At 32.9% G+C, this 20,943-nt stretch overlaps 2 protein-coding genes and 1 pseudogene across 15 annotated transcripts; 1 reads left to right on the forward strand and 2 right to left on the reverse strand.

Moving 5' to 3' along the window:
- Positions 1 to 2,099: 2,099 nt before the first annotated feature.
- On the forward strand, positions 2,100 to 10,231 carry LOC130459069 (UDP-arabinose 4-epimerase 1-like). Of its 14 annotated transcripts, none has more exons than XM_056836667.1 (10): positions 2,305 to 2,509; positions 2,594 to 2,715; positions 3,225 to 3,349; positions 3,715 to 3,828; positions 3,907 to 4,014; positions 4,365 to 4,456; positions 5,668 to 5,777; positions 7,108 to 7,173; positions 8,325 to 8,387; positions 9,321 to 9,517. In XM_056836667.1, the coding sequence occupies exons 2-7, from the start codon at positions 2,655 to 2,657 to the stop codon at positions 5,714 to 5,716; spliced, it is 549 nt and encodes a 182-aa protein (XP_056692645.1). In that variant the 5' UTR covers positions 2,305 to 2,509; positions 2,594 to 2,654; the 3' UTR covers positions 5,717 to 5,777; positions 7,108 to 7,173; positions 8,325 to 8,387; positions 9,321 to 9,517. The 14 variants fall into 14 exon arrangements, with proteins under 14 accessions (XP_056692639.1, XP_056692645.1, XP_056692640.1 ...); XM_056836670.1 differs by adding an exon at positions 5,096 to 5,213 and having other exon boundaries at positions 2,306 to 2,509; positions 7,108 to 8,387; XM_056836671.1 differs by lacking the exon at positions 7,108 to 7,173 and adding an exon at positions 5,096 to 5,213 and having other exon boundaries at positions 2,306 to 2,509.
- A 1,385-nt stretch (positions 10,232 to 11,616) lies between these two features.
- Positions 11,617 to 17,993, reverse strand: LOC110795421 (uncharacterized; annotated as a pseudogene).
- Positions 17,994 to 19,148: 1,155 nt separating this feature from the next.
- Positions 19,149 to 20,439, reverse strand: LOC110795422 (uncharacterized). Its single transcript, XM_056835807.1, has 6 exons — positions 20,422 to 20,439; positions 20,176 to 20,336; positions 19,960 to 20,077; positions 19,633 to 19,812; positions 19,461 to 19,523; positions 19,149 to 19,334 (listed from the first exon to the last, which is right to left on the reverse strand). The coding sequence occupies exons 1-6, from the start codon at positions 20,437 to 20,439 to the stop codon at positions 19,149 to 19,151; spliced, it is 726 nt and encodes a 241-aa protein (XP_056691785.1).
- Positions 20,440 to 20,943: the final 504 nt, after the last annotated feature.

The following is a 20,943-nucleotide window of genomic DNA, read 5'->3' on the forward strand; positions in this document are numbered from 1 at the left end:
GAATGGCTGAGGCTTTTTTTATAGTTGGCCAAAATGAGTTCTTTTACTCTGAATTCCCAAAGAGCCTGCAAGGAGTTCGCAAGAAGGCAAGAAACTCATTGCCTTCACAGTCAAATTAGATTTTTTGATTTAATTTCTCTATGAATATTAGTTAACTGACCCTGCATCCTACAAATGCAGGAACAAATCCTTACAAATGAGATTCAAGAGCTTAATCACAAGGTCTTTTAAAGGAAATACCTATCTTTTAATGTTGTCACAAGTATGATTGCACATTTTACCATATTCAAATCCCAATTTCTTTTTACAGGGGAATATCATTCAGCAGGAAAATATGGAACTATGTGAGAAAGTGAACCTAATTCGCCAAGAAAACACCGACTCGTATAAGAAGGTATGAGAAGGCCGTTGAGAAAACATGACCCTATGTAGAAATTGACATAATAACACCATCGATCTCAATAATGTTCTCTACAAATTCCTTGTTTCGAATTAGTCCCTTATTGTTCTCTGAAGTAAGGTCCTACACAGCTACACATATTTTATGCTATCACATTTTCAGTTTCTTTAATCTTGTTCAAATTGCTCATGTATTAGATTAGGTTAAGATGGATGATCCCAGCATATCAATTTACCTTTTCTTGGCTTTATAGTATAGGAAGCGTGAATGGGAAGAGCAGAAATTCCTTGATTCTAAATGGATTTAGCAGCAGAGAGGATCCGCAAGAGCTCATTCATCTTCGATCAAGCCATTTTGAAAAACACGGAAATCAGGCAATAGGAGTAAAAACAGCATTGGGGTAAGATTATTACGTCTGTTATGAAATGTTCATTTGCAAAAACTATTGCTGAAACTGATCCAAGCTTTTCGATGTAACGCAGCAGACTATGATGGTATTAAGAAACTAAGCATGTATGAATCAAAAAGTTATAAGATCGCCAGTATCGAACAAATTTTCTGTACAAAAGACGAGAGAAATGCATGGAGGTAGAGTGATTATTGGACATAATTCAGTACGTTGCTGCATCAACAAGTAGATGGAAGCCAACAACTCTCGTAAGTGCAATAATTTGGCATCTTTGGCAATTAATATTTTTTTTACCATGCTTCTGTTTTATGTTATAAGTGTACTTATAAGCGCTGAATATGTGACATGACCTACTAAAATTCCTTAAATTATGCATATGGTCACAAGGTATTTGAGGTTGGTAGGAGGACCCACATAGAAGTCGTTCTGTAGAGTCCATATATACTCACTCGTAATCACTTTTCGTCACCTTCTTTTTAGTGAACTGTCCTAATAGGAAAGAGTAGTTTAGTAGTTGCATGATTTAGTCGGTTAGTAGAGGGAAATGAAAAAACAATACTACTATAAATAAGGGAGAGTAGGCAAAGAGAAAGGTATCCAGATGTTATCTTAGTTTTATTTGATAACTATCCTCTATGTTCTGTTATTCCATATTATCAATCTACCTCTCTTTTCTTTCTATAAATTCTAATGTAGCTATGCTGATGCATAACATTCTCTTACAATATTGTTCATCTTACACTCTACCGTACCCATGGCTAGTATGCTAAAAGCCCATGTACGTTTATTAATGCTAATTGGCAACTGAAGGTTATGATTTAGTGTTAAATTGTCAATGTTGTTAAAGATGTTTTGTAACTGTCAGACTATCAGTATGTTGCAAGTTAGCTGCTTTTTCTTTCTTTTATCTGGTGGTCAGCTGCTGAATTTATTATAAAAGCTTATTTAGATAATTAAAACAGCTTACATTCCTCATTCCTTGGCTTACTTCGTAGAACATTTCTATGTTGTCTGCAATCATTCAGGGTCATGGGCACATATTGATTGATTGTCCACTATATAGTGTAGCATTGGATGCATGGAAATTTGTCTATGATTAAACAGCGAGGTTCTATTCTCCCATGCATGGTAGTAATTGTAGTGGTTTACCTTCTTCCTTTGACTCGAGTTCTGATGAATTAATCTGTTTAACCTTGCATCCAGTTGAGAAAGTATGTAATTTATACATGGGGCTAAGTTAATCGTACATCATAAGTGTTTTCGAAACTGTTAGTTACCCCCATGTCTCTAGGAAAACACCAACTTGGTGAACTTTTTAAATCTTGTTTTGATTTTGATTTTGATTTTCTCCTCTTAAAGTTTGATTTGTTAAAAAAATGTGATTATGATTTTGTTAGTTTGATGGGGTAAACTAAATAAAAAACAAATTCAATTTTTTTAAAAAATTCAAATTTGAATGATACTTTTAGGAAGGTTGGTTTGAATTTTTGATACAATATTTTGTTTGCAACTATTATTGGGTGGAAGCGGCATGCATGTGTTAGGTTTAATTAATTTTGAAATGTAAATTGTCCCTTTCCACGTATTGGAATTTGGGATCTTGCGCAATTATTTTTTCCAATTGGTCTCCTTTTTTCCAGCCTTTTCTATCTTTATTTATCATTGTTGATTGATTGATTAGATTTTGAAGTGTTTTCTGGGTAAAAAATTTGAAATTTTCTTTGTTTTTGGGTTTGATTTGATTAATTGCTGGATGCTAATAATTTGTCATGTGAATTCTGCAGATGATTAAACTGGATTGATTGTTGATTGTATATATTATTGGTTGAAGCTGTGGTTCCTCAAATGCTCGGGTTAACCAGAGCGCGAAATCAATCGAGAAACGGTAGATCTTTGCATGTTGCAGGTTGGTTTTCTTTCATCATCAATTTTATTTTGTTTCTTTTAGTTTTTGTTTTGGTGTATAAGGAGCCACGAAGAACAATGGCGTAGCCAAGAATTGATCAGGGTACCACCTACCTAGACTTTAACCAACTAAGCTAATCAGGCTCTAGAAATTATTTCTGTTAGTAATTGATTTTTTATTTGGCAATTGAATTTTTGTTGAAGTTATACATTTAGCTAATTGAAAAAGAAGAAAAGGAAAGAAGGGTAGTATGTAAAAGTAACAGAAAGCTGATTTTCGTTTCTTCTTTCGCATTTAGTGAGAAATGATGGATCTCGTTTAACCTGTTCTGTAAGCTGAATCAGTTGTGTTTGTTAGAGTGTAATGCTTTTCTGGTGCTTTTCTCGCATGTCTATAATGTCACAAAGTACATGATGCTAATCTAAAAGGTATGCAGATTAGGCTGATGAAGTATATAATGTAGGTTGTCTGGTCTGATTATATGTTATTTGTTTCCTTTGGCTTTGTAGGCATGGATTTCGCTGATCCAAAGCGGAAAGCTAATGTCGTAGGTAAAATAGTCGTAGCTGCTGGGTTAATTGCATTTTGCCTTATTATGATCAAGCAGTTTCCAACTTTCAACAGCCCCAGCCAAGTAAGTTTAATATCACAACCTTTCAGTTATATCTATATGTATGGGTTCAAATGAGTGTTTGCATTGAAAACAGACAGGTAAAGTTGTGAGTCAACATCTAAGCTTGTTGGTGGATTTATTATTTTGTTATGTAGTGGTAGGGTAAGCCTAAGTTAAGATAGAAATTCTGGATTGAGTCTCCTTTAAGACATCAATTTTTCTTCTTTTAAGTAACTGTGACTTTGTTATGTACTCCATATCAATTAGTATTAGTTTTGTCTCATTGGAAGGTCCTTCGTTATAGTCTAATCTTGGATCCTGTGATGTTTAAGTAATCCACTTTATGTTTTCATTTGTTCTTAATTTCTTTTTTCATTTCTATTCAGTTTTCCCGCCGTGAAATGGGTGTCACTCATGTCCTGGTAACTGGGGGTGCTGGCTTTATTGGATCCCATGCAGCACTAAGACTTCTAAAAGACTCCTATCGTGTGACAATTGTGGTATCCCCTTAATCATCGTTGTTGTCCACTACTCATTTAGTTCTATAGGTTTACAAAGAGATCGTTTTTGTTGTGTAGGACAATCTTTCTCGTGGGAACCTGGATGCTGTTAAGATTTTGCAACAAATGTTTCCAGAACCAGGAAGACTTCAGTTTGTATATGCTGATCTGGGAGATGCTAATGCTGTATCCTTATCGTGGCAGGCCATTGTTTATGTGCTATTATTCTTTCCTTTGGGCCTTCCCTATCAGAATTTGAGATAAATATGAATTGGATTCAACAGCATTATCTAGATCAATTTGCCAGTGTAATTTTTATACTGCAACTTGCTGATAGTACTATCTCTCGTAGTTATTCTGAAAGAAATGTGCCTTAGGCACTTTCCATGAGGCTTCAATTTGGCATACAACTGAACCTTTTAAACTGATATCTAGCAAACATATATTTCTATTTTGTCCTGTCTCATTTCCAGACCGTAATTTAGACAGAATAAGAGACTTTTATTCTTCGTATTTTCCCTTAATATAAATGCCAGGTAAACAAACTTTTCTCAGAAAATGCTTTTGATGCTGTGATGCATTTCGCTGCTGTTGCTTATGTTGGAGAGAGCACTCTTGACCCTCTTAGGTAAGCATTATTTATATAGCCGTGTTTGAATGTTTCTATGAAGTTTGGTTAGAACACTTAAAAGTTGTAGTCATATTTTATTGGGTTATTTCCTACACATTATAGTTGGGAATATATTTTTAGAAGTGACTACAGTTGATGGTAGGTGGAATATTTACATGGAAATGTGAAAACTTCTTCCTTACATTACCTTATTTTTCTTTTGATAAATAAAAATTTCTACTTCAAGAGATTCAAAATTGAATAACGGATATATGTTAAATACTACTTTTTCATCTTATTCATTATGGCTAGGGTTGCTAGACTATTGGTGTGTAAATGTGGATGAGAAATAAATAAAGAAATAAATGTATTTAGAAATGATAGGACGGTTTACAATGACGATTCCGGTATCTGGGCCTTGGTGCGTTTCTCTTCCGCCCTTTCTTGTGGTTTACTGTTTATTTATCATCTGCAATTGTGGTTTATGGTCATTTAGATGTTTTTAAAATATAATATGCTTTTAAAACAGATTGCTTTTAAAACACATTTTTTTGTTTGATTACAACATGTTAATCTGTAAATAAATGGACTTAAATTGTGAGTAATTGCACAACTTTTTCCTGTAGAAAGTACGGTATCTAATAGACCTGCACGCAGCACCCGGGTCACAAAATGGGAATGAACACCGTGCAACTAGAGATGGATCTCTTGAATGGGCAAAAACTGATGAAACTGTTCAACAAAGTGTTGATGTTATCGACTTCTTAGCTTCACGGTACATTCCCAGAACTAAATGATTCAGTTCCCTTCTATCGTAGTTTCATGTACCTTACACTGCTTTTCTGCCTGTCAAAAGAGGGAAACATGTATCGAAACCATCTGTTTCAATTCTTTCTGAAATTTCCCTTAGATGTTCTAGAGAGTTTGGATTTGTGGAAAGAACATGAATCAGACTGACATGAACGACATGAATCAGCTTTTGTTGGGATAGGGTTTCATGAGAGAACTGAAGCTTATGACTTCCAAGCTGCTCTGCATGACCATATGAAGTATCTCTTTGTTTATCTTTTCTGCAATTATAATTTCTTTTTGTGTTAGATGCAACAAGTAAACATATAAAAAGTAGTTTTCTGTGTTAGATGCATGTTGTCTTCAAACAATTACCTGAAAGAACTGAGGCATGCATTGAATAACTAACTGTCTGTTTGATATCCAAATTTCCAATTTAGATATCTTGATAACAAGAAAACTGCTGAAGAAACGGAGCAGCAATTCTAGAATTCTTCAGCCATTGATTACAGTTTGAAAGATGGAGAGACCCTTGTTCTTCAGTTAAAAAGTAAGCTCGTTATTTGTCTGTTTCCTCACTGATTAAATAAATAATTTGCTACTCGAATGAATGATAATCTGTTTATGCTCAACATTTTATTGTTAGAAACCTAGTGGCAATATAAAGCTGAAATCCTTTGATGAGGGTGTGAACAACCTATGAATAACAGATAAAAGTAAAGCTAAAGCTCCCTTGTTTTCTATCAGAGCACCTCCTCCTCCACCAGGGGCGGACCTACATGGACCTTGAGGGGACCAAAGGGACTCCCATTTTCTGAAAAAATAAACCAGGAATCTATATATTCTTGCTTAATGTCCGCTCAAAATAATAATAAATTGGTGTATCTTAGTGGTTAATCTACTTGCTGTAACTCTATCCTTTGAACGCAGAAGTCTTGTGTTCGAGTCCCGACCCTACACTCTTCAAAGCTATTACACTCTTTCCCTTACCCGTGACCATTCATCTTCATGGTTTCTTACTTTCTAAAATGTTTTTGGCTTTATTTTTTACTTTTACCATTTTCTGATGTTTTCATGATTTATTTCTTGCTCTTCTCTTGTTTTTTTTTCTTCTGATTTTAGTACCGTATTTATATTTTATAATTGCTTAATTTCATTGCATTTTTTAGGGGTCTAATTATATAATAACAATATGCCCCACAAGTATTGAAAAAGATGCAACTTTTTTTTATACAATAGTGTAGTTTTGTCATTCTTTTTGTTAGTAATTTGTAATGAATCAGATTTCTTATAACATGTAAAAACTCATCGTATACACTCGTAATAATTTTTTTCTTGAGATGAATCGCTGTAAATTATTGTTTGGACTGATATATTGATTTCTATTGCTCTTAAGACTACACACAAATTCCTAAATCTTCACTGCATAATTTTGTTATGGATATTAAGAAAATTTATTACCTAACGTTCCCTAATTCCCCTTAACAAAAGGGGTAAAATAGAAGGATAAGCAATTTTGTTTTTTAAAAAAGTAAAAAGTTGGACCCCCATTTCTATATTACTGAGTCCACCACAGTCCTCCACCACCAACCCTCTCACCAACTTCTTCTCCTAAAACTCCTAGATCCCCAAGTTCTAATCCTAATAAAATATTCGAAGAGGAGAAAGAAGATCCCAGTAAAGAGTAGGTTCAACCTGATTTTAATTTTAAGGAAAATCAAAGTTCAGAAGATACAACAGATGAGGACTTTAGGGATTTTCAAGCAGCTGGATGGTTTTTTAACTTGTATAAATAAACTTCTGTTCATAAATGAAATTTCTTTCGGACAAGGCTGGTGTACATTGTGCATGATCAAGTCTATGCTATGCGAATTTTTAAGGCATGGCAACGTTCAGAAGGTGAGGAAAGGAGAAAAGATTGATATTTACACAGATGTGTGGTGATGGTGAGTAGTTAAATTGTTAACTTTTGGCTTAACCCAACTTTTTCGCTCGTTTATGTGATTGATAGTTGATAGACGACATACAACGGGAAACAGGTACTGTAATACCCATATTTTTAGGGATTTTATTAATCATTTTATGCATTTTTTTTAATATATATTTGATATTAAATTATTTTGGAGGGAAAAATATTCAAATATTTTGGAGGGAAAATATTCAAATGTAAACATTATTTTCAAAACTGAATTAAATTATATTTTTCATATTTTATTAATTCCTAATTCTATTAGGAATCAATTTTGGAGAAAAAGAGTTTTAATCAACTTAAAATTATTTTATAAATCCAAAAATTACGTTTAGTATTTTATAAAATCAGTTTTATATTATATGATATTTATGAGAATATATTTCGGAATTTGTTTTGGAAAAATAAGATAATTCTATTTAAAATTGGATTTAAAGAGTTTTACCAATTCAAAATTCCCTAAAAATCCGAATTCTTTGAGATAAATTCTGAAAATTTCAGGATAAATCTTAATTAATTATTCAAGCCTCTGTTTAAAATTTCGTGATTTTATCTTTTATATTTCTATTTTAAACGATTTTACTCTAAATCGAATATCACCAAAATCATGACTAGATTCAGAATCCTATCACAACTTGAACACCAACCACGGCCATACCCCTTAGGGTTCCATTATAACCCTAACCCTAATCCTACACCTATAAATACCCCCTACTTCATTCATAATTCCTCACACCAAAAGTTGAGAGTTTTCCCAAGCCCGCTCTTAAACTTCTTCTCCCTCTTTGGCTCTAAACCTTCTTACCTAAAACCCTTACACAACCACCACGACACCCCCGCCGTGCACTCCTTGCCGCCGACGTCTACCTTTTGGTGTCGTGACTTCCACACCCCAATTGTTTTCAAAGCCTTCTCTTTTACGGTCAGTTTTTACTATTTAAAGTCTTCTAAATTAATGCCGTAATTTTTAAAAAGTTTATTTTTAAAACCATAGTTCTAAATTTTGATTTATAATACTATTATTATGCATTCATAACTCATGAATTAAATTTATGTCCATTAGATTTATTTTTATTAATTTAATTGTTTAATCATGAATTAATTAGGGTTTTATTTATTAATTGTTAGGAACTCGTGAGTGATCCGTAGTATGATCAAATTTATCTTTGTGTGAGGTATTATTTAATCAAGGTACGTGTGTGTGGCTAGATTGTTATAGATTGAAATCTATGTATGGTTTGATTATTAACTTTAAATTGAAAATTGTGAATTAGTGATTTTGAATTGTTTCTTGATTTGTGAAAATTGTTTGAGGATTTTTGAAAGGTTAAATATTTTTCTTGATTTTAATATGATGATGGATTTGTTCAAGTTGTGTTTGAAATAGTTTGTTTGGTTTTGATGAGTTATAAATCTTTATTTCAAAATACGTTGTTTTCTTTAAAAATACGTTTGATTAAATAAAAGAAGGATTGTTGGTTTATCATATGGTTGGAACTGGATGGTCTTTCATGACATTATTATACTTTTATAAAGTCTCAAGGTGGAATGGATTTCATGGAACTTTTATGTTCATACGCATCACTTGTTGTGTAAGTCGAGGGTCACTTGTTGACTATTATTTGGTTAGTACCCCAATGTATAGATTTGTGATGGAATACTAGCATGGGGGTGTGCACATTTAGGAAGGAAGGGGAGATAAGAAGAGGTGTTTTGATTTCCATATTCTAATTGGAATCTATTTTTTTGGAAAGTTTCTCCTTTTGGAATATTGTTATATTTGGAAAGTTTATATATTTGGAATATTTCTTTTCATGGAAAGTTTCTACTTTTGGAAAGTTTCTATTTTGGGAATCTTAAATCTTGAAATGTTTATACTTTTGAAAAGTTACTATTTATGGAAAGTTACTATTTATGGAAAGTTACTATTTATGGAAAGTTTCTAATTTTGGAAAATGAATATTCTATGATTTCAATTAAGCAAGTTTGAATTAAATGGTTTGTGAAAGTATGTTCAAATATATATAAATGTTTTACATGTCTTGCATATATTCGTACTTAGCTTTTGCTAACCCGTATTTCCTATTTGTTTTGGCTTGGCCCTGTTCACCTTTTGGTGAGCAGTTTTCAGGAACTTGATGTGATGATGTGACATGCTTGCATACGGGATTAATGGAGAGTTCACTAGTTAGGATTTATTTTTCTAAGTTGGTTTCATTTGTGAGTTCAGATTTTAGTATTTTAATTTCAAGGGTTTATTCAATATACACTATTACTATTTCGATTATCATTATTCAATAAAAAAAAAAAGTATTGAGTTATTCCGCTGCATTAGTTGAGTTAATTAGCCTTTAACGTAATCACGTGGCAGTAATACTCCTAAGTTTCTCTCCATGTTAGTTTGTTCAAATAAATGTTGGTTTTAAAAAGAGAGAAATTTGGGGGTGTTACAGGTACAAGATAAAACTATGGATGATAGGAAGACAGAACAAGTTGGGTTAATACATTCTTTGTAATTATTTTTGTGGAGATGGGGGCGGGGGGGTTAGGGGTGACTTTTATATATACTCTTATTCAGAGTTGGGTCTAATCTACTCAGCGCATTCTGTCCTGCTCATATCACTTAGTTTTTGGTTGTGTCAGCTGTTCTTAGTTGTTCTTTCAAAGTACTAGCAACACTGGTGCCACAGTTCTATTCTCCGAAGTATGCTGATGTTTTTGTGTTCTGGCTTGCATGAAGTTTGCTGGTCCGTGGCAGTGCAACAAGTTAGCTCAGGGTTGCTGGGTAGTCTGTTGTCTGTTGCTGGTTGTGTTTGTTGCTCCGTGAAGTTTTAACCAAAGTGGTCAGGTTGACTTGGTGTGGTGTTGTTTGCTATAAAAACATAGTCCCAATGAGTTTGCATAATAGCCCAAGAATTTTTGTAATTGATTTCTTATTTATATACCTCATGTGTTTGCATATTTGTAATTTTTTATCATTTCATATCCTCAGTTGTCGGAAAAGGAGGTGTTGCAACGTGATATATCAGCTCCCTTACAAAACAAATGTTATTAGTAATCCTTAAACAATAGGTTTGTTCCTAAAAATACATGATTATAATACTAATTAAACATTCTTGATATATTTTAATAAAAATAACTACGCCATACGTTTTTCCCTACCTTGGGGGACGGCGCGCGATAGCGCGTCGGCCAACAACTAGTCAATGAAAAAGGGTAAAAAAGAAATACTCTAACTTTGCAAGTAGTAGAAATGACGTGTGATCCCACTACAAAGAAATAATCTAATTAATTTTGATTAAGCTTCCCCTGTAAGCTTCACTTCATCGGGTTTTTCTTTTTTTTTTGGGCGATTGAACTTCATCGTTTTTCACGAACTATATTGTGGTTCATCTTCTTTGATAAAATCCTGAACATGCATCTGCAACAATCTTTGACTCTTCGTTAATTAGGTATACATCTTAATCTCTTATCCATTATATTATGAGCTTGTAATATTTATGAGTTTATCTTCTTATTCCTTATTAGATCTAGTATAGTACCCGACTTAAAGTCATCTTGATTGTTCAAAACCTGTGATTGAACTCTTGATTGTTTGTTTTATTTCAATCCTATTCTATTTTTTGGATCTACGATTTTTTTGGTTTTCATTATTAGTGAAAAATGCACTTAACTTTTTTTTTTCCCTGTTTTGAGGGGGTGTTTATTTTGAATGTGTGATTAAGTCAGCCCAATCATAAGATGTAAAATTTGGGTTTGAAAAGTTTTGGATAAATTAATGCTAAAATGGAGTATATGATTTTCCATTAAATTATCTTGATTGCAGAATTAGTCACCGGATTAGTGATTGAGGAGTTGAGAAGAGCCAAGGGCCTTACTGCAATTGCCTCAGATTCGATAATAGCAATATAATCTGATCAGACCTCTTCTGACCACGAAAGAGGTACACGGAGCAGAGGTTATAAGTCCAGAATCTACAAATAAATAGCTAAGTTGGAAATATTCCAGGTATATTAGTACAACAGACTCTCTTTCTATTGCAATTAATTGAATGTTTAGCGAATGTTTTATAGTGTATATGGTTCAGGCCATCTTGTTTTTGGTGACATAAATAATAGACTAAAAAAATGTAAATAGTTGATGGTAAAAGAAAAATAACATTGTATTTTGGGGTAGAAGACTAAAAAGCATGTAAAATAGTCAAGTTCGTCCTACTTATTTTGCACCAAACGCATCACAATAGACAAACGATTTGATACTTAGCGGTAACTGGACCGGTTCTTGCTGATAAGTGAAACTTTGGAGCCTGCATAAAAGAAAGTGAGACATAAAAATAAAGTCAAAAACACTTGGAATTTTTTTTTTAATAAAATAACAAAGAGGTTAACAACATAACTGAATAGGCTAAAAGAATAACTCCTCATATTGACAAGTTCTGAAAGACTTCTTTGTATACTACATTGCTCGTAGTATTATTAAGCTTATCTTCCTTGTCACAAATTAAAATTCTCAGTCCTTTCTTGGTCGTTACTCGGGATAATGCAACATAAAGTTGACCATGACTAAAGACTGGTCTAGGAAGATATAAACCAACATGCGAGAGTGATTGGCCTTCGCTTTTGTTTATCGTCATAGAAAAACAAACCACTAATGGAAACTGCCTTCGTTGAAGCTTGATTGGAAGAATAGTAGTATCTGATGGGCTTAAGGTCATTCGAGGAATGAACACCTTATGCCCTATATTGCTACCTGAAATGATTTTAGCTTCAACAACATGGTTTCCAAGCTGAGTTATAATTAATCTTGTACCATTGCATAAGGTTGACGACTGATCTATATTTCTGAGAAGCATCACAGGGGCCCCAACCTTCAACTTAAGTACGTGATTTGGTACGCCTGAGAACGTAAGGGTGTTTAGGAACTCAAGTGGATAAAAATCTTCAATTACCATGTTCCCATCTTCCTTAGATATGCTGTCTGGACTTAAATAAATTCTCTCTTCACCTGGTATTAAGGATAGCAAGTAGGCGTTGATAATATGTACGTCATTATGAGTTGGGGCTAGAATTGCTCTTTCTTGAAAGTAGGTTGGATCCCACAAATTCTGTAAAATGGAAGGATAAGTACTTTCTATGATAGCTTCAACCGGATTTCTCTCTTCCTTTATAAGGTTTTCATCAGGGATTACTATAGCTTCTGTACCATCATTCGATTCTTTTACCTTACCATCACCGATCTTTAGTATCCACTCTGAGAATTCCCTGATTTCATGACTAATCGAATCTGGACAACCTACTGTAAGCCTCATGTTTCTTGTCAGTGTAAGGACTTCACAATAATTCCACAAGTAAGATGAGTTAATCGTGGCAAAAACAATGTCCTGCCTACTTCCCCTTGGGATCACAGGTAGAATTTGTCGAAAGTCTCCTCCAAAGACAACTACTTTGCCCCCAAATGGTTGCTCTGTTGGCCTTAGAATATCCCTTAAGCTTTTGTCCAATGCTTCAAAGAAGAATTTATTCATCATGGGTGCTTCATCCCAGATAATAAGCTTTGTTTTTATTAAAAGGTTGGCCAAATCACTTCCTGGTTTAATGTTACAAGTCGAGTCTTCATTTACATTCAGAGGAATTTTAAACCTTGAATGCGCAGTTCTTCCCTTAGGAAGTAAAAGTGATTCTATTCCACTTGAAGCAACGGGAAGCACGATATCTCCTTTTGACCGTATAGCTGCACATAGAGTTCTCCAAATGAAAGTTTTCCCTGTCCCACCATATCCATAAATGAAGAAAACACCGCTTTCACCTCTTGAAACAGCATCCATAACTTTATTGTAAATCTTTCTTTGTTCATCAGTAAGACTCGAAAATAGTCTATCATGCTCTACAAGTAAGGATGGTCTATCATACTGCAATTCATCTTGGATTAACTTGTTCCTCCCTTCTGATATGAGCATGTCATCTGGATAAGGTATCATGGGAAATTTTCGAAGTGTACTGCCATTACTTTGCAAGAGTTTTTCAATGTAAGACAAAGTGAGATTTTGAATTTGGTCTTCGGATAATTCTAAGTCTGTAAAAACCCAGAAAAGTAACAATCATTAGATTTCTTATATAGTTAATATTTGTTAAACATTAAAATGAAATACATAAAACGTCCTTGTAATGTTTACTATAATTTGATAAAAAAAATAGACGATTACCATCTATCCCAAGTTCACGTCTCTGTTCTTCAAGAATACCCTCTGCTAATATATACCACGTCGCATTCCATACAAATTCTGGTCTTGAGAGGCTTTCTGACAACAATAATATTGCAAAAAGGTTTCTTAAGTAGCGCGGAGTTCCCCATAAACTTGCTTCTGTGATTCCATCAATGTATTCCTTATCATCATCTAACAATCCTCTTGCATAGCAAGCTTCTTTAAAAGAAGCGTGCAAAACACCATTGAATATTCTAATATCTTCATAACATGTTGGACCGTTAACATAATTAAGTAGGATTCTTAAGTAGTACTTTTCACCACTACCTGGGGGGACGTGGTAGATCCTTCCAATAGAAAACCGATCCAATACTCTTTCTTGCCATATACCTTTCTCTGGCTTCCATGAAAACTGTGTTGGGAACTCCACATAAGTGAGTTTTCTAGCCTTTTCAGATGTCTTGTTACACTCCATCCAGGCTAAGAACTGAGATTTTTCAATAGAAGGCCTATTAATGACTGAATCTAGTGGATCATTGTCTTTGAATACAACACTCTGCTCATTAGGTAGATGAAAACTTAGCCTTTCTACAGGAGGAGTTCTATAATGCAGGTCAAATCCAAAAATTCTCCATACTGCTTCGCATGGTGAAATATACCTACATACAATATATTTAAATTTATACATTCTCAACCTGATGAAAAGTTAGCTCAATGTATTGTCCTCCAAACTTTTAGATAAGTACATGGTTAAATATACCTGCAGTCATAGTATGCTTTAATTTCATCAACATTATCACAACTATCTTCAGTTCCTTGAGAAATGGCAGCAGTGATTCGATCATTTCCCTTATTTATATATTTAAATAAGTATTTGATCGACTTATGTTGATTACACCATTCAACATTAATATGAGCACCATACTTAAGGAGAAGTGTTTTGTTATATGGAACAACAAACCTGTTGTCTAGTTTCACTCCGTTTTTTTCAACAAATCTACCATTATCTTGTCTTCTATAATGTGGAAATCCATCTTCATCCACACTTGTCTCTTCCTGGAAATCCTTAGGGAAATGTTTCGAGCACTTTCCTTGTTTCATGCATGGAGAACTTGTATTCATTGCACCGCAAGGACCATGCATCATGCTATCTCCCACCAATTTATACAATTCGGGATCTGTATCCGGATCTGGAATCTCAGCACATATAACTTTATCAATGTCTTGAGCATTAGTAATCTTGTCTTCTGGGTGCAAAAATAGAAGGATATGGGCATGAGGCAATCCACGCTTTTGAAACTCCACTGTATAGACCACTGAAATCAATAGTGTTAGACAATGTAATGAGTATATTAACATACGTTTGACATTTATAACACTGGCTATTTTTTTTATCTATCTATATATTATTTTTCAAGTGTGTTAGAAATTAATAATATTAGTCTACTTAAATCCACGCACTTGTTCAAATATCTTTTTTTTCATTTGTATAAGCTAGCATGTCTCAATCAAATGGTCATAGTAGTCTGACTTAAATTCCAACTTGGTCATAAATGGATTGCTATAGGGAAATATACAGAGTACTAATTCATAGTCACTGTTTTGCTGTTATAAATAAATTAAAAAAATAACAAACTCAGGGTCTAAATGTTGGACATACCAACTTTCAATCAGAACTTGTTGTAGTAGACTTAGTCCGTGCTTGCTTTGGAATATAGTAGACTTAACGCAATATAGAAAATTCTATATTAATTTTATATATTAGGAAAACTATATTAAATAGTAGACTAAACTTGTACAAAAAATTCTATATCAATTAACAATTATATGTTCACCAATAATACCCGTGCTTGCAATAAAAGTAATAAGGTAATCTACACATATAGATTAATGTAGGTATATATTAAAGAAGTCAATAAGAATGTAAGTTATTCTTATTCCGTATTTTGAACTATAAGATCTTATTATTATATAGAAGAGTATATTGTATTTTGACTATGCGCCCTGTGTTTTAGTTATAGATTTGTTAAGAAACTTACAAGCTTTAACTCTGAAGGGGAAAATTTGTCCAGTCTTGAGATCCTTGATTAGCCTATCAAGTTTCATTTTAAAAACCCTACAAAGAATGTCCGGTCTATCCTCTGATCTGAGCCCTCTTTTTTGAACAAATCGGGTTATTTCGGGCCACTTTGGATTGCAAGTGTATGTGATAAATAAATCTGGATATCCATACCACTTACAAAGAGCCATGGAATCTTGATAATTTTGCATCATATATCTCGCACCACCTGTAAATGATGAAGGTAAAATTATCCGTTTTCCGGTCGATGCAGGATCGGTGTCTCCTCTTAACACAGCATCTGTAAGATTCTTATACAATTTCGCTCTTAGTTGCTTCTGATGTGTTCGTACAAAATTTAGTCTTTCAGTCTCAATCATTGTATAAGCATCTACCAGAAATTGTTGAAATAATTTTCTTGACAACAACAATGTTGCAGCTTCATTGACTCTATCTTGAATCCTGTATGCAAAAAACTCTCTCATACTCAATTTTTTTCTCTTCCTCGTCCCGTCAGTGCCTCTAAATGGAATATCAACCCTATAACCATCCTCACCGTATGGAAATAGTAACGGGTATTGCATTGCCAGGTAAGAAGGATGAAGCTCGTTAATACGTTGTAGTAAACCTGATTGCTTTTCAACAATAATATCCCTATCTGATGTGCTTCCAATATCACCTACAATAAGTGTTACTACTTTAGATGCACTTGGGAGGTTATATGTCCTCCCATCAGTTTCCCTTCTTCCAATGAGTTTAAGTTTGACATTTTGAGAATTATTATGACTAAAACGATCCCTTGCCATTCTAAAAGCTTTAGCAATAGGGTTGTGTTGGTCGAGCATTGCAGTGAGATCATTAATAATTGCATCATCAATGCCGTCATAATTTCTTGATTGGCCATGCAAAAAGAACAGACAGATTGTTAGAAATATATATATATATATATATGTGTGTGTGTGTGTGTGTGTGTGTGTGTGTGTGTGTGTGTGTGTGTGTGTGTATACTATGATAGTGCATAAAATAAATTAGCTACAAACCTCCAAGCACGTTTTCTGTTTGAAACCTCATTTTCTGTATCGTATATGTACAGTTGAGGGAATTTTGGAGATGATCCAGAAGTTGGCAACAAACTTCCTATTTGGTGGTAGTTTTGGCCTGCTAACTTAAAGACATAAGGCCCTCGCCCATGGTTGACTGTTGAGTCAATCTTTCCCCCATTGAGGTAAATGAGAGCATACCATTTAAACACCTTATATTTTCTTGAACAATTCTACTCTGTGCATCATCATTTTTCAAAAATTCATTGAGTGGTGATGGTGGTTCTTTTAACAAAGGAAGTTCGACTTTTCCTTGCATGCAACACAATGAGAATTTAGGATTTTTTGAATTTCTCTTTTTCTCTAATCTTTCCTCATACCATAACATTGCACCACAGAATTTACAAATGTATATTGGATCTCCAATGTCCCAATACCCTACGTAAACATAATATCAGGATGGTTAGAGCTGCATCATAGACTTTTTGATAAGCAACAATAATTATAATTTGTAAGTACCTTGAAATGAAGTCGATGAATAATTGTACTCACCTATACACATAGCTAGAACCATTCAGATATCATCTCCAATAAATCATATAAGGCATGATACAAAATAAAACGATAATGTAATATACCGTGCGGTTCATGACCTTCATTATCCATATGAGTATCTTGTGACAATGTTGAAGCAGAAGCATCTATGCCTATACATACAAATGAAGAATTAGATGCTTGTTGATGAGATAAGTAGCATTTGTGTAGTAGCCTACTGATATCATTGTGGGTGTAACTATACTAAGCTTCATATGTGTAACAATTTACATACCAGATGCTGTATAAATTTCCATGTTTGGGATGTTGCTTGTAGAAGAATTGACAATACTATCTTTTTCAATCAAACCATGTTTCTTGGGAGGGTGGTTTGCTTCATGAGATTCCAAAATTTAAACATGGTTAGCTTATAGTAGTCAAATTATCATGATCTATGCGTATTCAATTTGTATAAGTTAATTAGTGAAATAAGTAAAATATAAAGTTAAATAGGATAGACCTGAACCATTCGAAATGTCGGACATAGGGATCCTCTGACCACGTACCAGACTTTCAACATCTCTTCTTTTTCCAGTACCTTTTGTTTGCTTTACACCACCTGCATAATTTTTAATATGTTTGATCAAATCTAGCAATGATGTATTTCTCTATTAAAGAAAAGTAGTTTCTGCCACAATACATCACGAGTATGATATTCAGTTTAGATATTACTAGGATTTTCGTTGTTATTTGATCTTCGGCGTTTATTTGCGAGAATTGCTTTCCTATTGAGCCGTGCCGAGGTACAATTTGACTCCATTGATGTATCTATTATCAACATGTTATACTAATTAATAATAACGCAGATAATAAGCCATTGTAATATCATAATTTGCAACAAAGAGTAAAAGATTAAGGTAGCATACAATTAATTACTCACAAATTTCGTTAGATGTAGCCATTGTAATAGCATAATTTGCAACAAAGATGATTAGATTAAGGTATCATATTCCTTTGGGTTAGCATATCAAGATTCTTGCCATAATTATTCAATTTGACTACATATATAATAATACATAGTTGTCTTATATAATGATCCACTGTTTGGGATTTTTCCTTACGGAGTACCACTTATTCTTTTAATTATGGCATTTTAAGATTCTTGCCGTAATTAAAAGATCATGAGTTACCTATATTTTATAGTAGACTTAGTCCCTGCTTGCTTTGGAATATAGTAGACTTAATGTAATATAGAAAACTTTATATTAATTCTATATGTATTAGGAAATCTATATTATATAGTAGATTAAACTTTGAACAAAAAATTCTATATCAATTAGGAATTGAATATTCACCAATAATATCCGTGCCTGCAATAAAAGTAATAAATCTACACATATAGATTAACGTAGGTATATGTGAAAGAAGTCAATAAGAATATAAGTTATTCTTATTCTGTATTTTGAACTATAAGTTACCATAAAAAATATTTGTAATAGATTGCTAATATATTTTTAGATTTCGAATAATGTAAATTTATTACAAATATAACTTTTTATTTCATAAAAGTAATACATATCATCAATCGTAATATACTATTCCTCAAATTAACACAATTATTATAATAATAAATGTCTTTATATTTTAATTGAATTCCTCAAGTTAGCACGATTTGTCAATAATAAATTTGTCAAGTTAGCATAATAAATTGTCTTTGTGTCATTAAAATAATAGGTATCTATGTAATAAAAGTCATAGTATATTCCACGTTTAGCATTAGCCCACGCGGCAATCTTAAGATTCAACTGTATTTTGAATATATTATTCTTCTACTTATGTAGTTGTATACTATAGAATAAGAATATTCTGTGTCTCATTTGACTAAGATATAGTCGAATTTAAACCGAAACAAAACTATTCTTATTATAGAAAGACTTTGAGATTGATGATCGAAATGAAAATATTCTTTTCGTCACTTAAAGATAGTAAATATAGAGTTAAATTTAAATATTCTAAATTATTTTTAAACTCTAACCACTAATAGTAATCATAATCTTTCAAAACAACTAAAAACATCCTTAAGTATCTTCACACCTACATAAAAAAAAGATAGATACTTAATCTTTGTTCGCCTTGTCATCCTTTTCAATCTTTATAAAAGTTTTCCTCTTGTTGGATGAGTGCTGAGCCGAATCTGATTTTTTTTCGATCCCAGTAGTTGATACGTCCTCAAGAGGTCTTTTCATTGGAGTAACAAATCCCTCATTTGTGTCTTCATTATCACAGATAATAGAAGTAGATTCCTGTTGATAAAGTTTTGGTTATTAAAAAGAATATTATTAGTATTTATGTTTAAGGGTAAATAACATTTAGGTAATATCAAAAGAATAAAGAAAGAAACATGTCAATGTATTTGTATTTTATACTACCTTTTCTTTCTCATGCAAAGGAATTGACGAAGTCACAGTGGATTGTACCTCTATATCACGTTCCTGTCAAGAAATATATGCCATACAAAATATGACCGTGATATAAAGAATTGATAAATGTGTGTATAATCATATGACAAAAAAAGAAAAGAAAAAAAAGATAGGTATTCACCTCCATATCATTATTAACCTCCAAGAAAGACTTTATCAATTCTTCACCATCACTTATTCGGAGGACGGTAAAGTGATCCCAATTTTTGTCAATATTGTAGTTTGATATATGAAACCTAAACAAAAAATTTCTATCTAAAAGTACATCAAGTTCATCCGGAAATGAACTATTTTTACCATCCTGCAAAACATGAAAGACCAAAACTTTGTCACTTTTTGAAAGCACCTAGATTATAGGTAGGTTATCATACCAAGATGATAGTGTACCTATGGATTTAATTATGTTCCCAACCGTTTATGCCAATGATATTGGTAGTGTATGATTTACCTTAGCTATCTTTTCTCTCAAATTTTCGGCTGATATTTGTACTTGAACGACTTCTCTATCAAACATCACAAATGTAGCATTTCCGCTATCATCTTCAACAGTTATCGTCAGTTTGTATCTGATTCAACAATAAAATTAATATTGTGTGAGAAACCAAATTTTCTATATAATAACATGAAATGATTTTGATAATATCAAAATATAATACTTCTATACCTTGGTGGTGCAGATTTAACATGTTTATCGCATTTGATACACCAATACTTTCCACCTCCTTCATAATCAACCTTTTTGTTACATTGTTTGCATGAGTTATAATACCATTTTGTATCAGTTTCAAACCCAACAATGGTAGCAAATACTACACAATAACATTCCTGCAAATATATATAAATAGATTCTTATCAAATATTCACTTATGATAGATTGTATTAGACGTATTTATTTACTGCTTAGTATTACGTTTGGTATAATAACCATACTTATAACCTACCTTTTTAGTGTCACTTAGTTCATCCAGTTGTTTCCGCTCGGACTTTAGTCAGAACTCGTCGGATAAAGAGTGTGTAGAAGTGTTTGACAAATGAGTCAATCTTTGCGAATGAGAATCATCTTCATCAACAATGCTACCGGAAAAATAAATGCATTAACAACAATTTTTATATATTTTCATGAAAAATACGCTTATAAATGAAAATATAATACAACTAACCTGTGTTTGAACTGTTTAATTTCAGGTATTTGGTCACCGAGTAAGATCTTTGTTGCAAAAAGTGAGTTTGATAGAGAAACTTCATCTACATCCATAAGAGATTATTATGTGTGCATTAAAAATAATTATTTTTATTAATTATTTACCAAAACACGCAACATTAAATTCACAATAGTTATAAGAGTACTAATTGACTACCTCGCCAAAGTTTGACCTGTGCAAACTGCAAAATAATGACAATGGGTCCTTCAATGTTTTCTTGTGTAATTTGC

Source organism: Spinacia oleracea, chromosome 2, assembly GCF_020520425.1.
Source record: "Spinacia oleracea cultivar Varoflay chromosome 2, BTI_SOV_V1, whole genome shotgun sequence".
In the NCBI taxonomy this organism is placed as follows: Eukaryota; Viridiplantae; Streptophyta; class Magnoliopsida; order Caryophyllales; family Amaranthaceae; genus Spinacia; species Spinacia oleracea.

What these genes read in the sequence shown, in the direction of transcription:
- LOC130459069 (XM_056836661.1), top strand. Translation starts at nt 2,655, where the DNA reads ATGCTCGGGTTAACCAGAGCGCGAAATCAATCGAGAAACGGTAGATCT. An exon ending in TAGATCTTTGCATGTTGCAG is followed by an intron (nt 2,716 to 3,224) that starts GTTGGTTTTCTT and finishes TTGGCTTTGTAG; the next exon opens with GCATGGATTTCGCTGATCCA. An exon ending in CTTTCAACAGCCCCAGCCAA is followed by an intron (nt 3,350 to 3,714) that starts GTAAGTTTAATA and finishes ATTTCTATTCAG; the next exon opens with TTTTCCCGCCGTGAAATGGG.
- LOC110795422 (XM_056835807.1), bottom strand. An exon ending in GTTAAATCTGCACCACCAAG is followed by an intron (nt 20,078 to 20,175) that starts GTATAGAAGTAT and finishes TTGTTGAATCAG; the next exon opens with ATACAAACTGACGATAACTG. An exon ending in CTTTGCATGAGAAAGAAAAG is followed by an intron (nt 19,335 to 19,460) that starts GTAGTATAAAAT and finishes CTTTATCAACAG; the next exon opens with GAATCTACTTCTATTATCTG.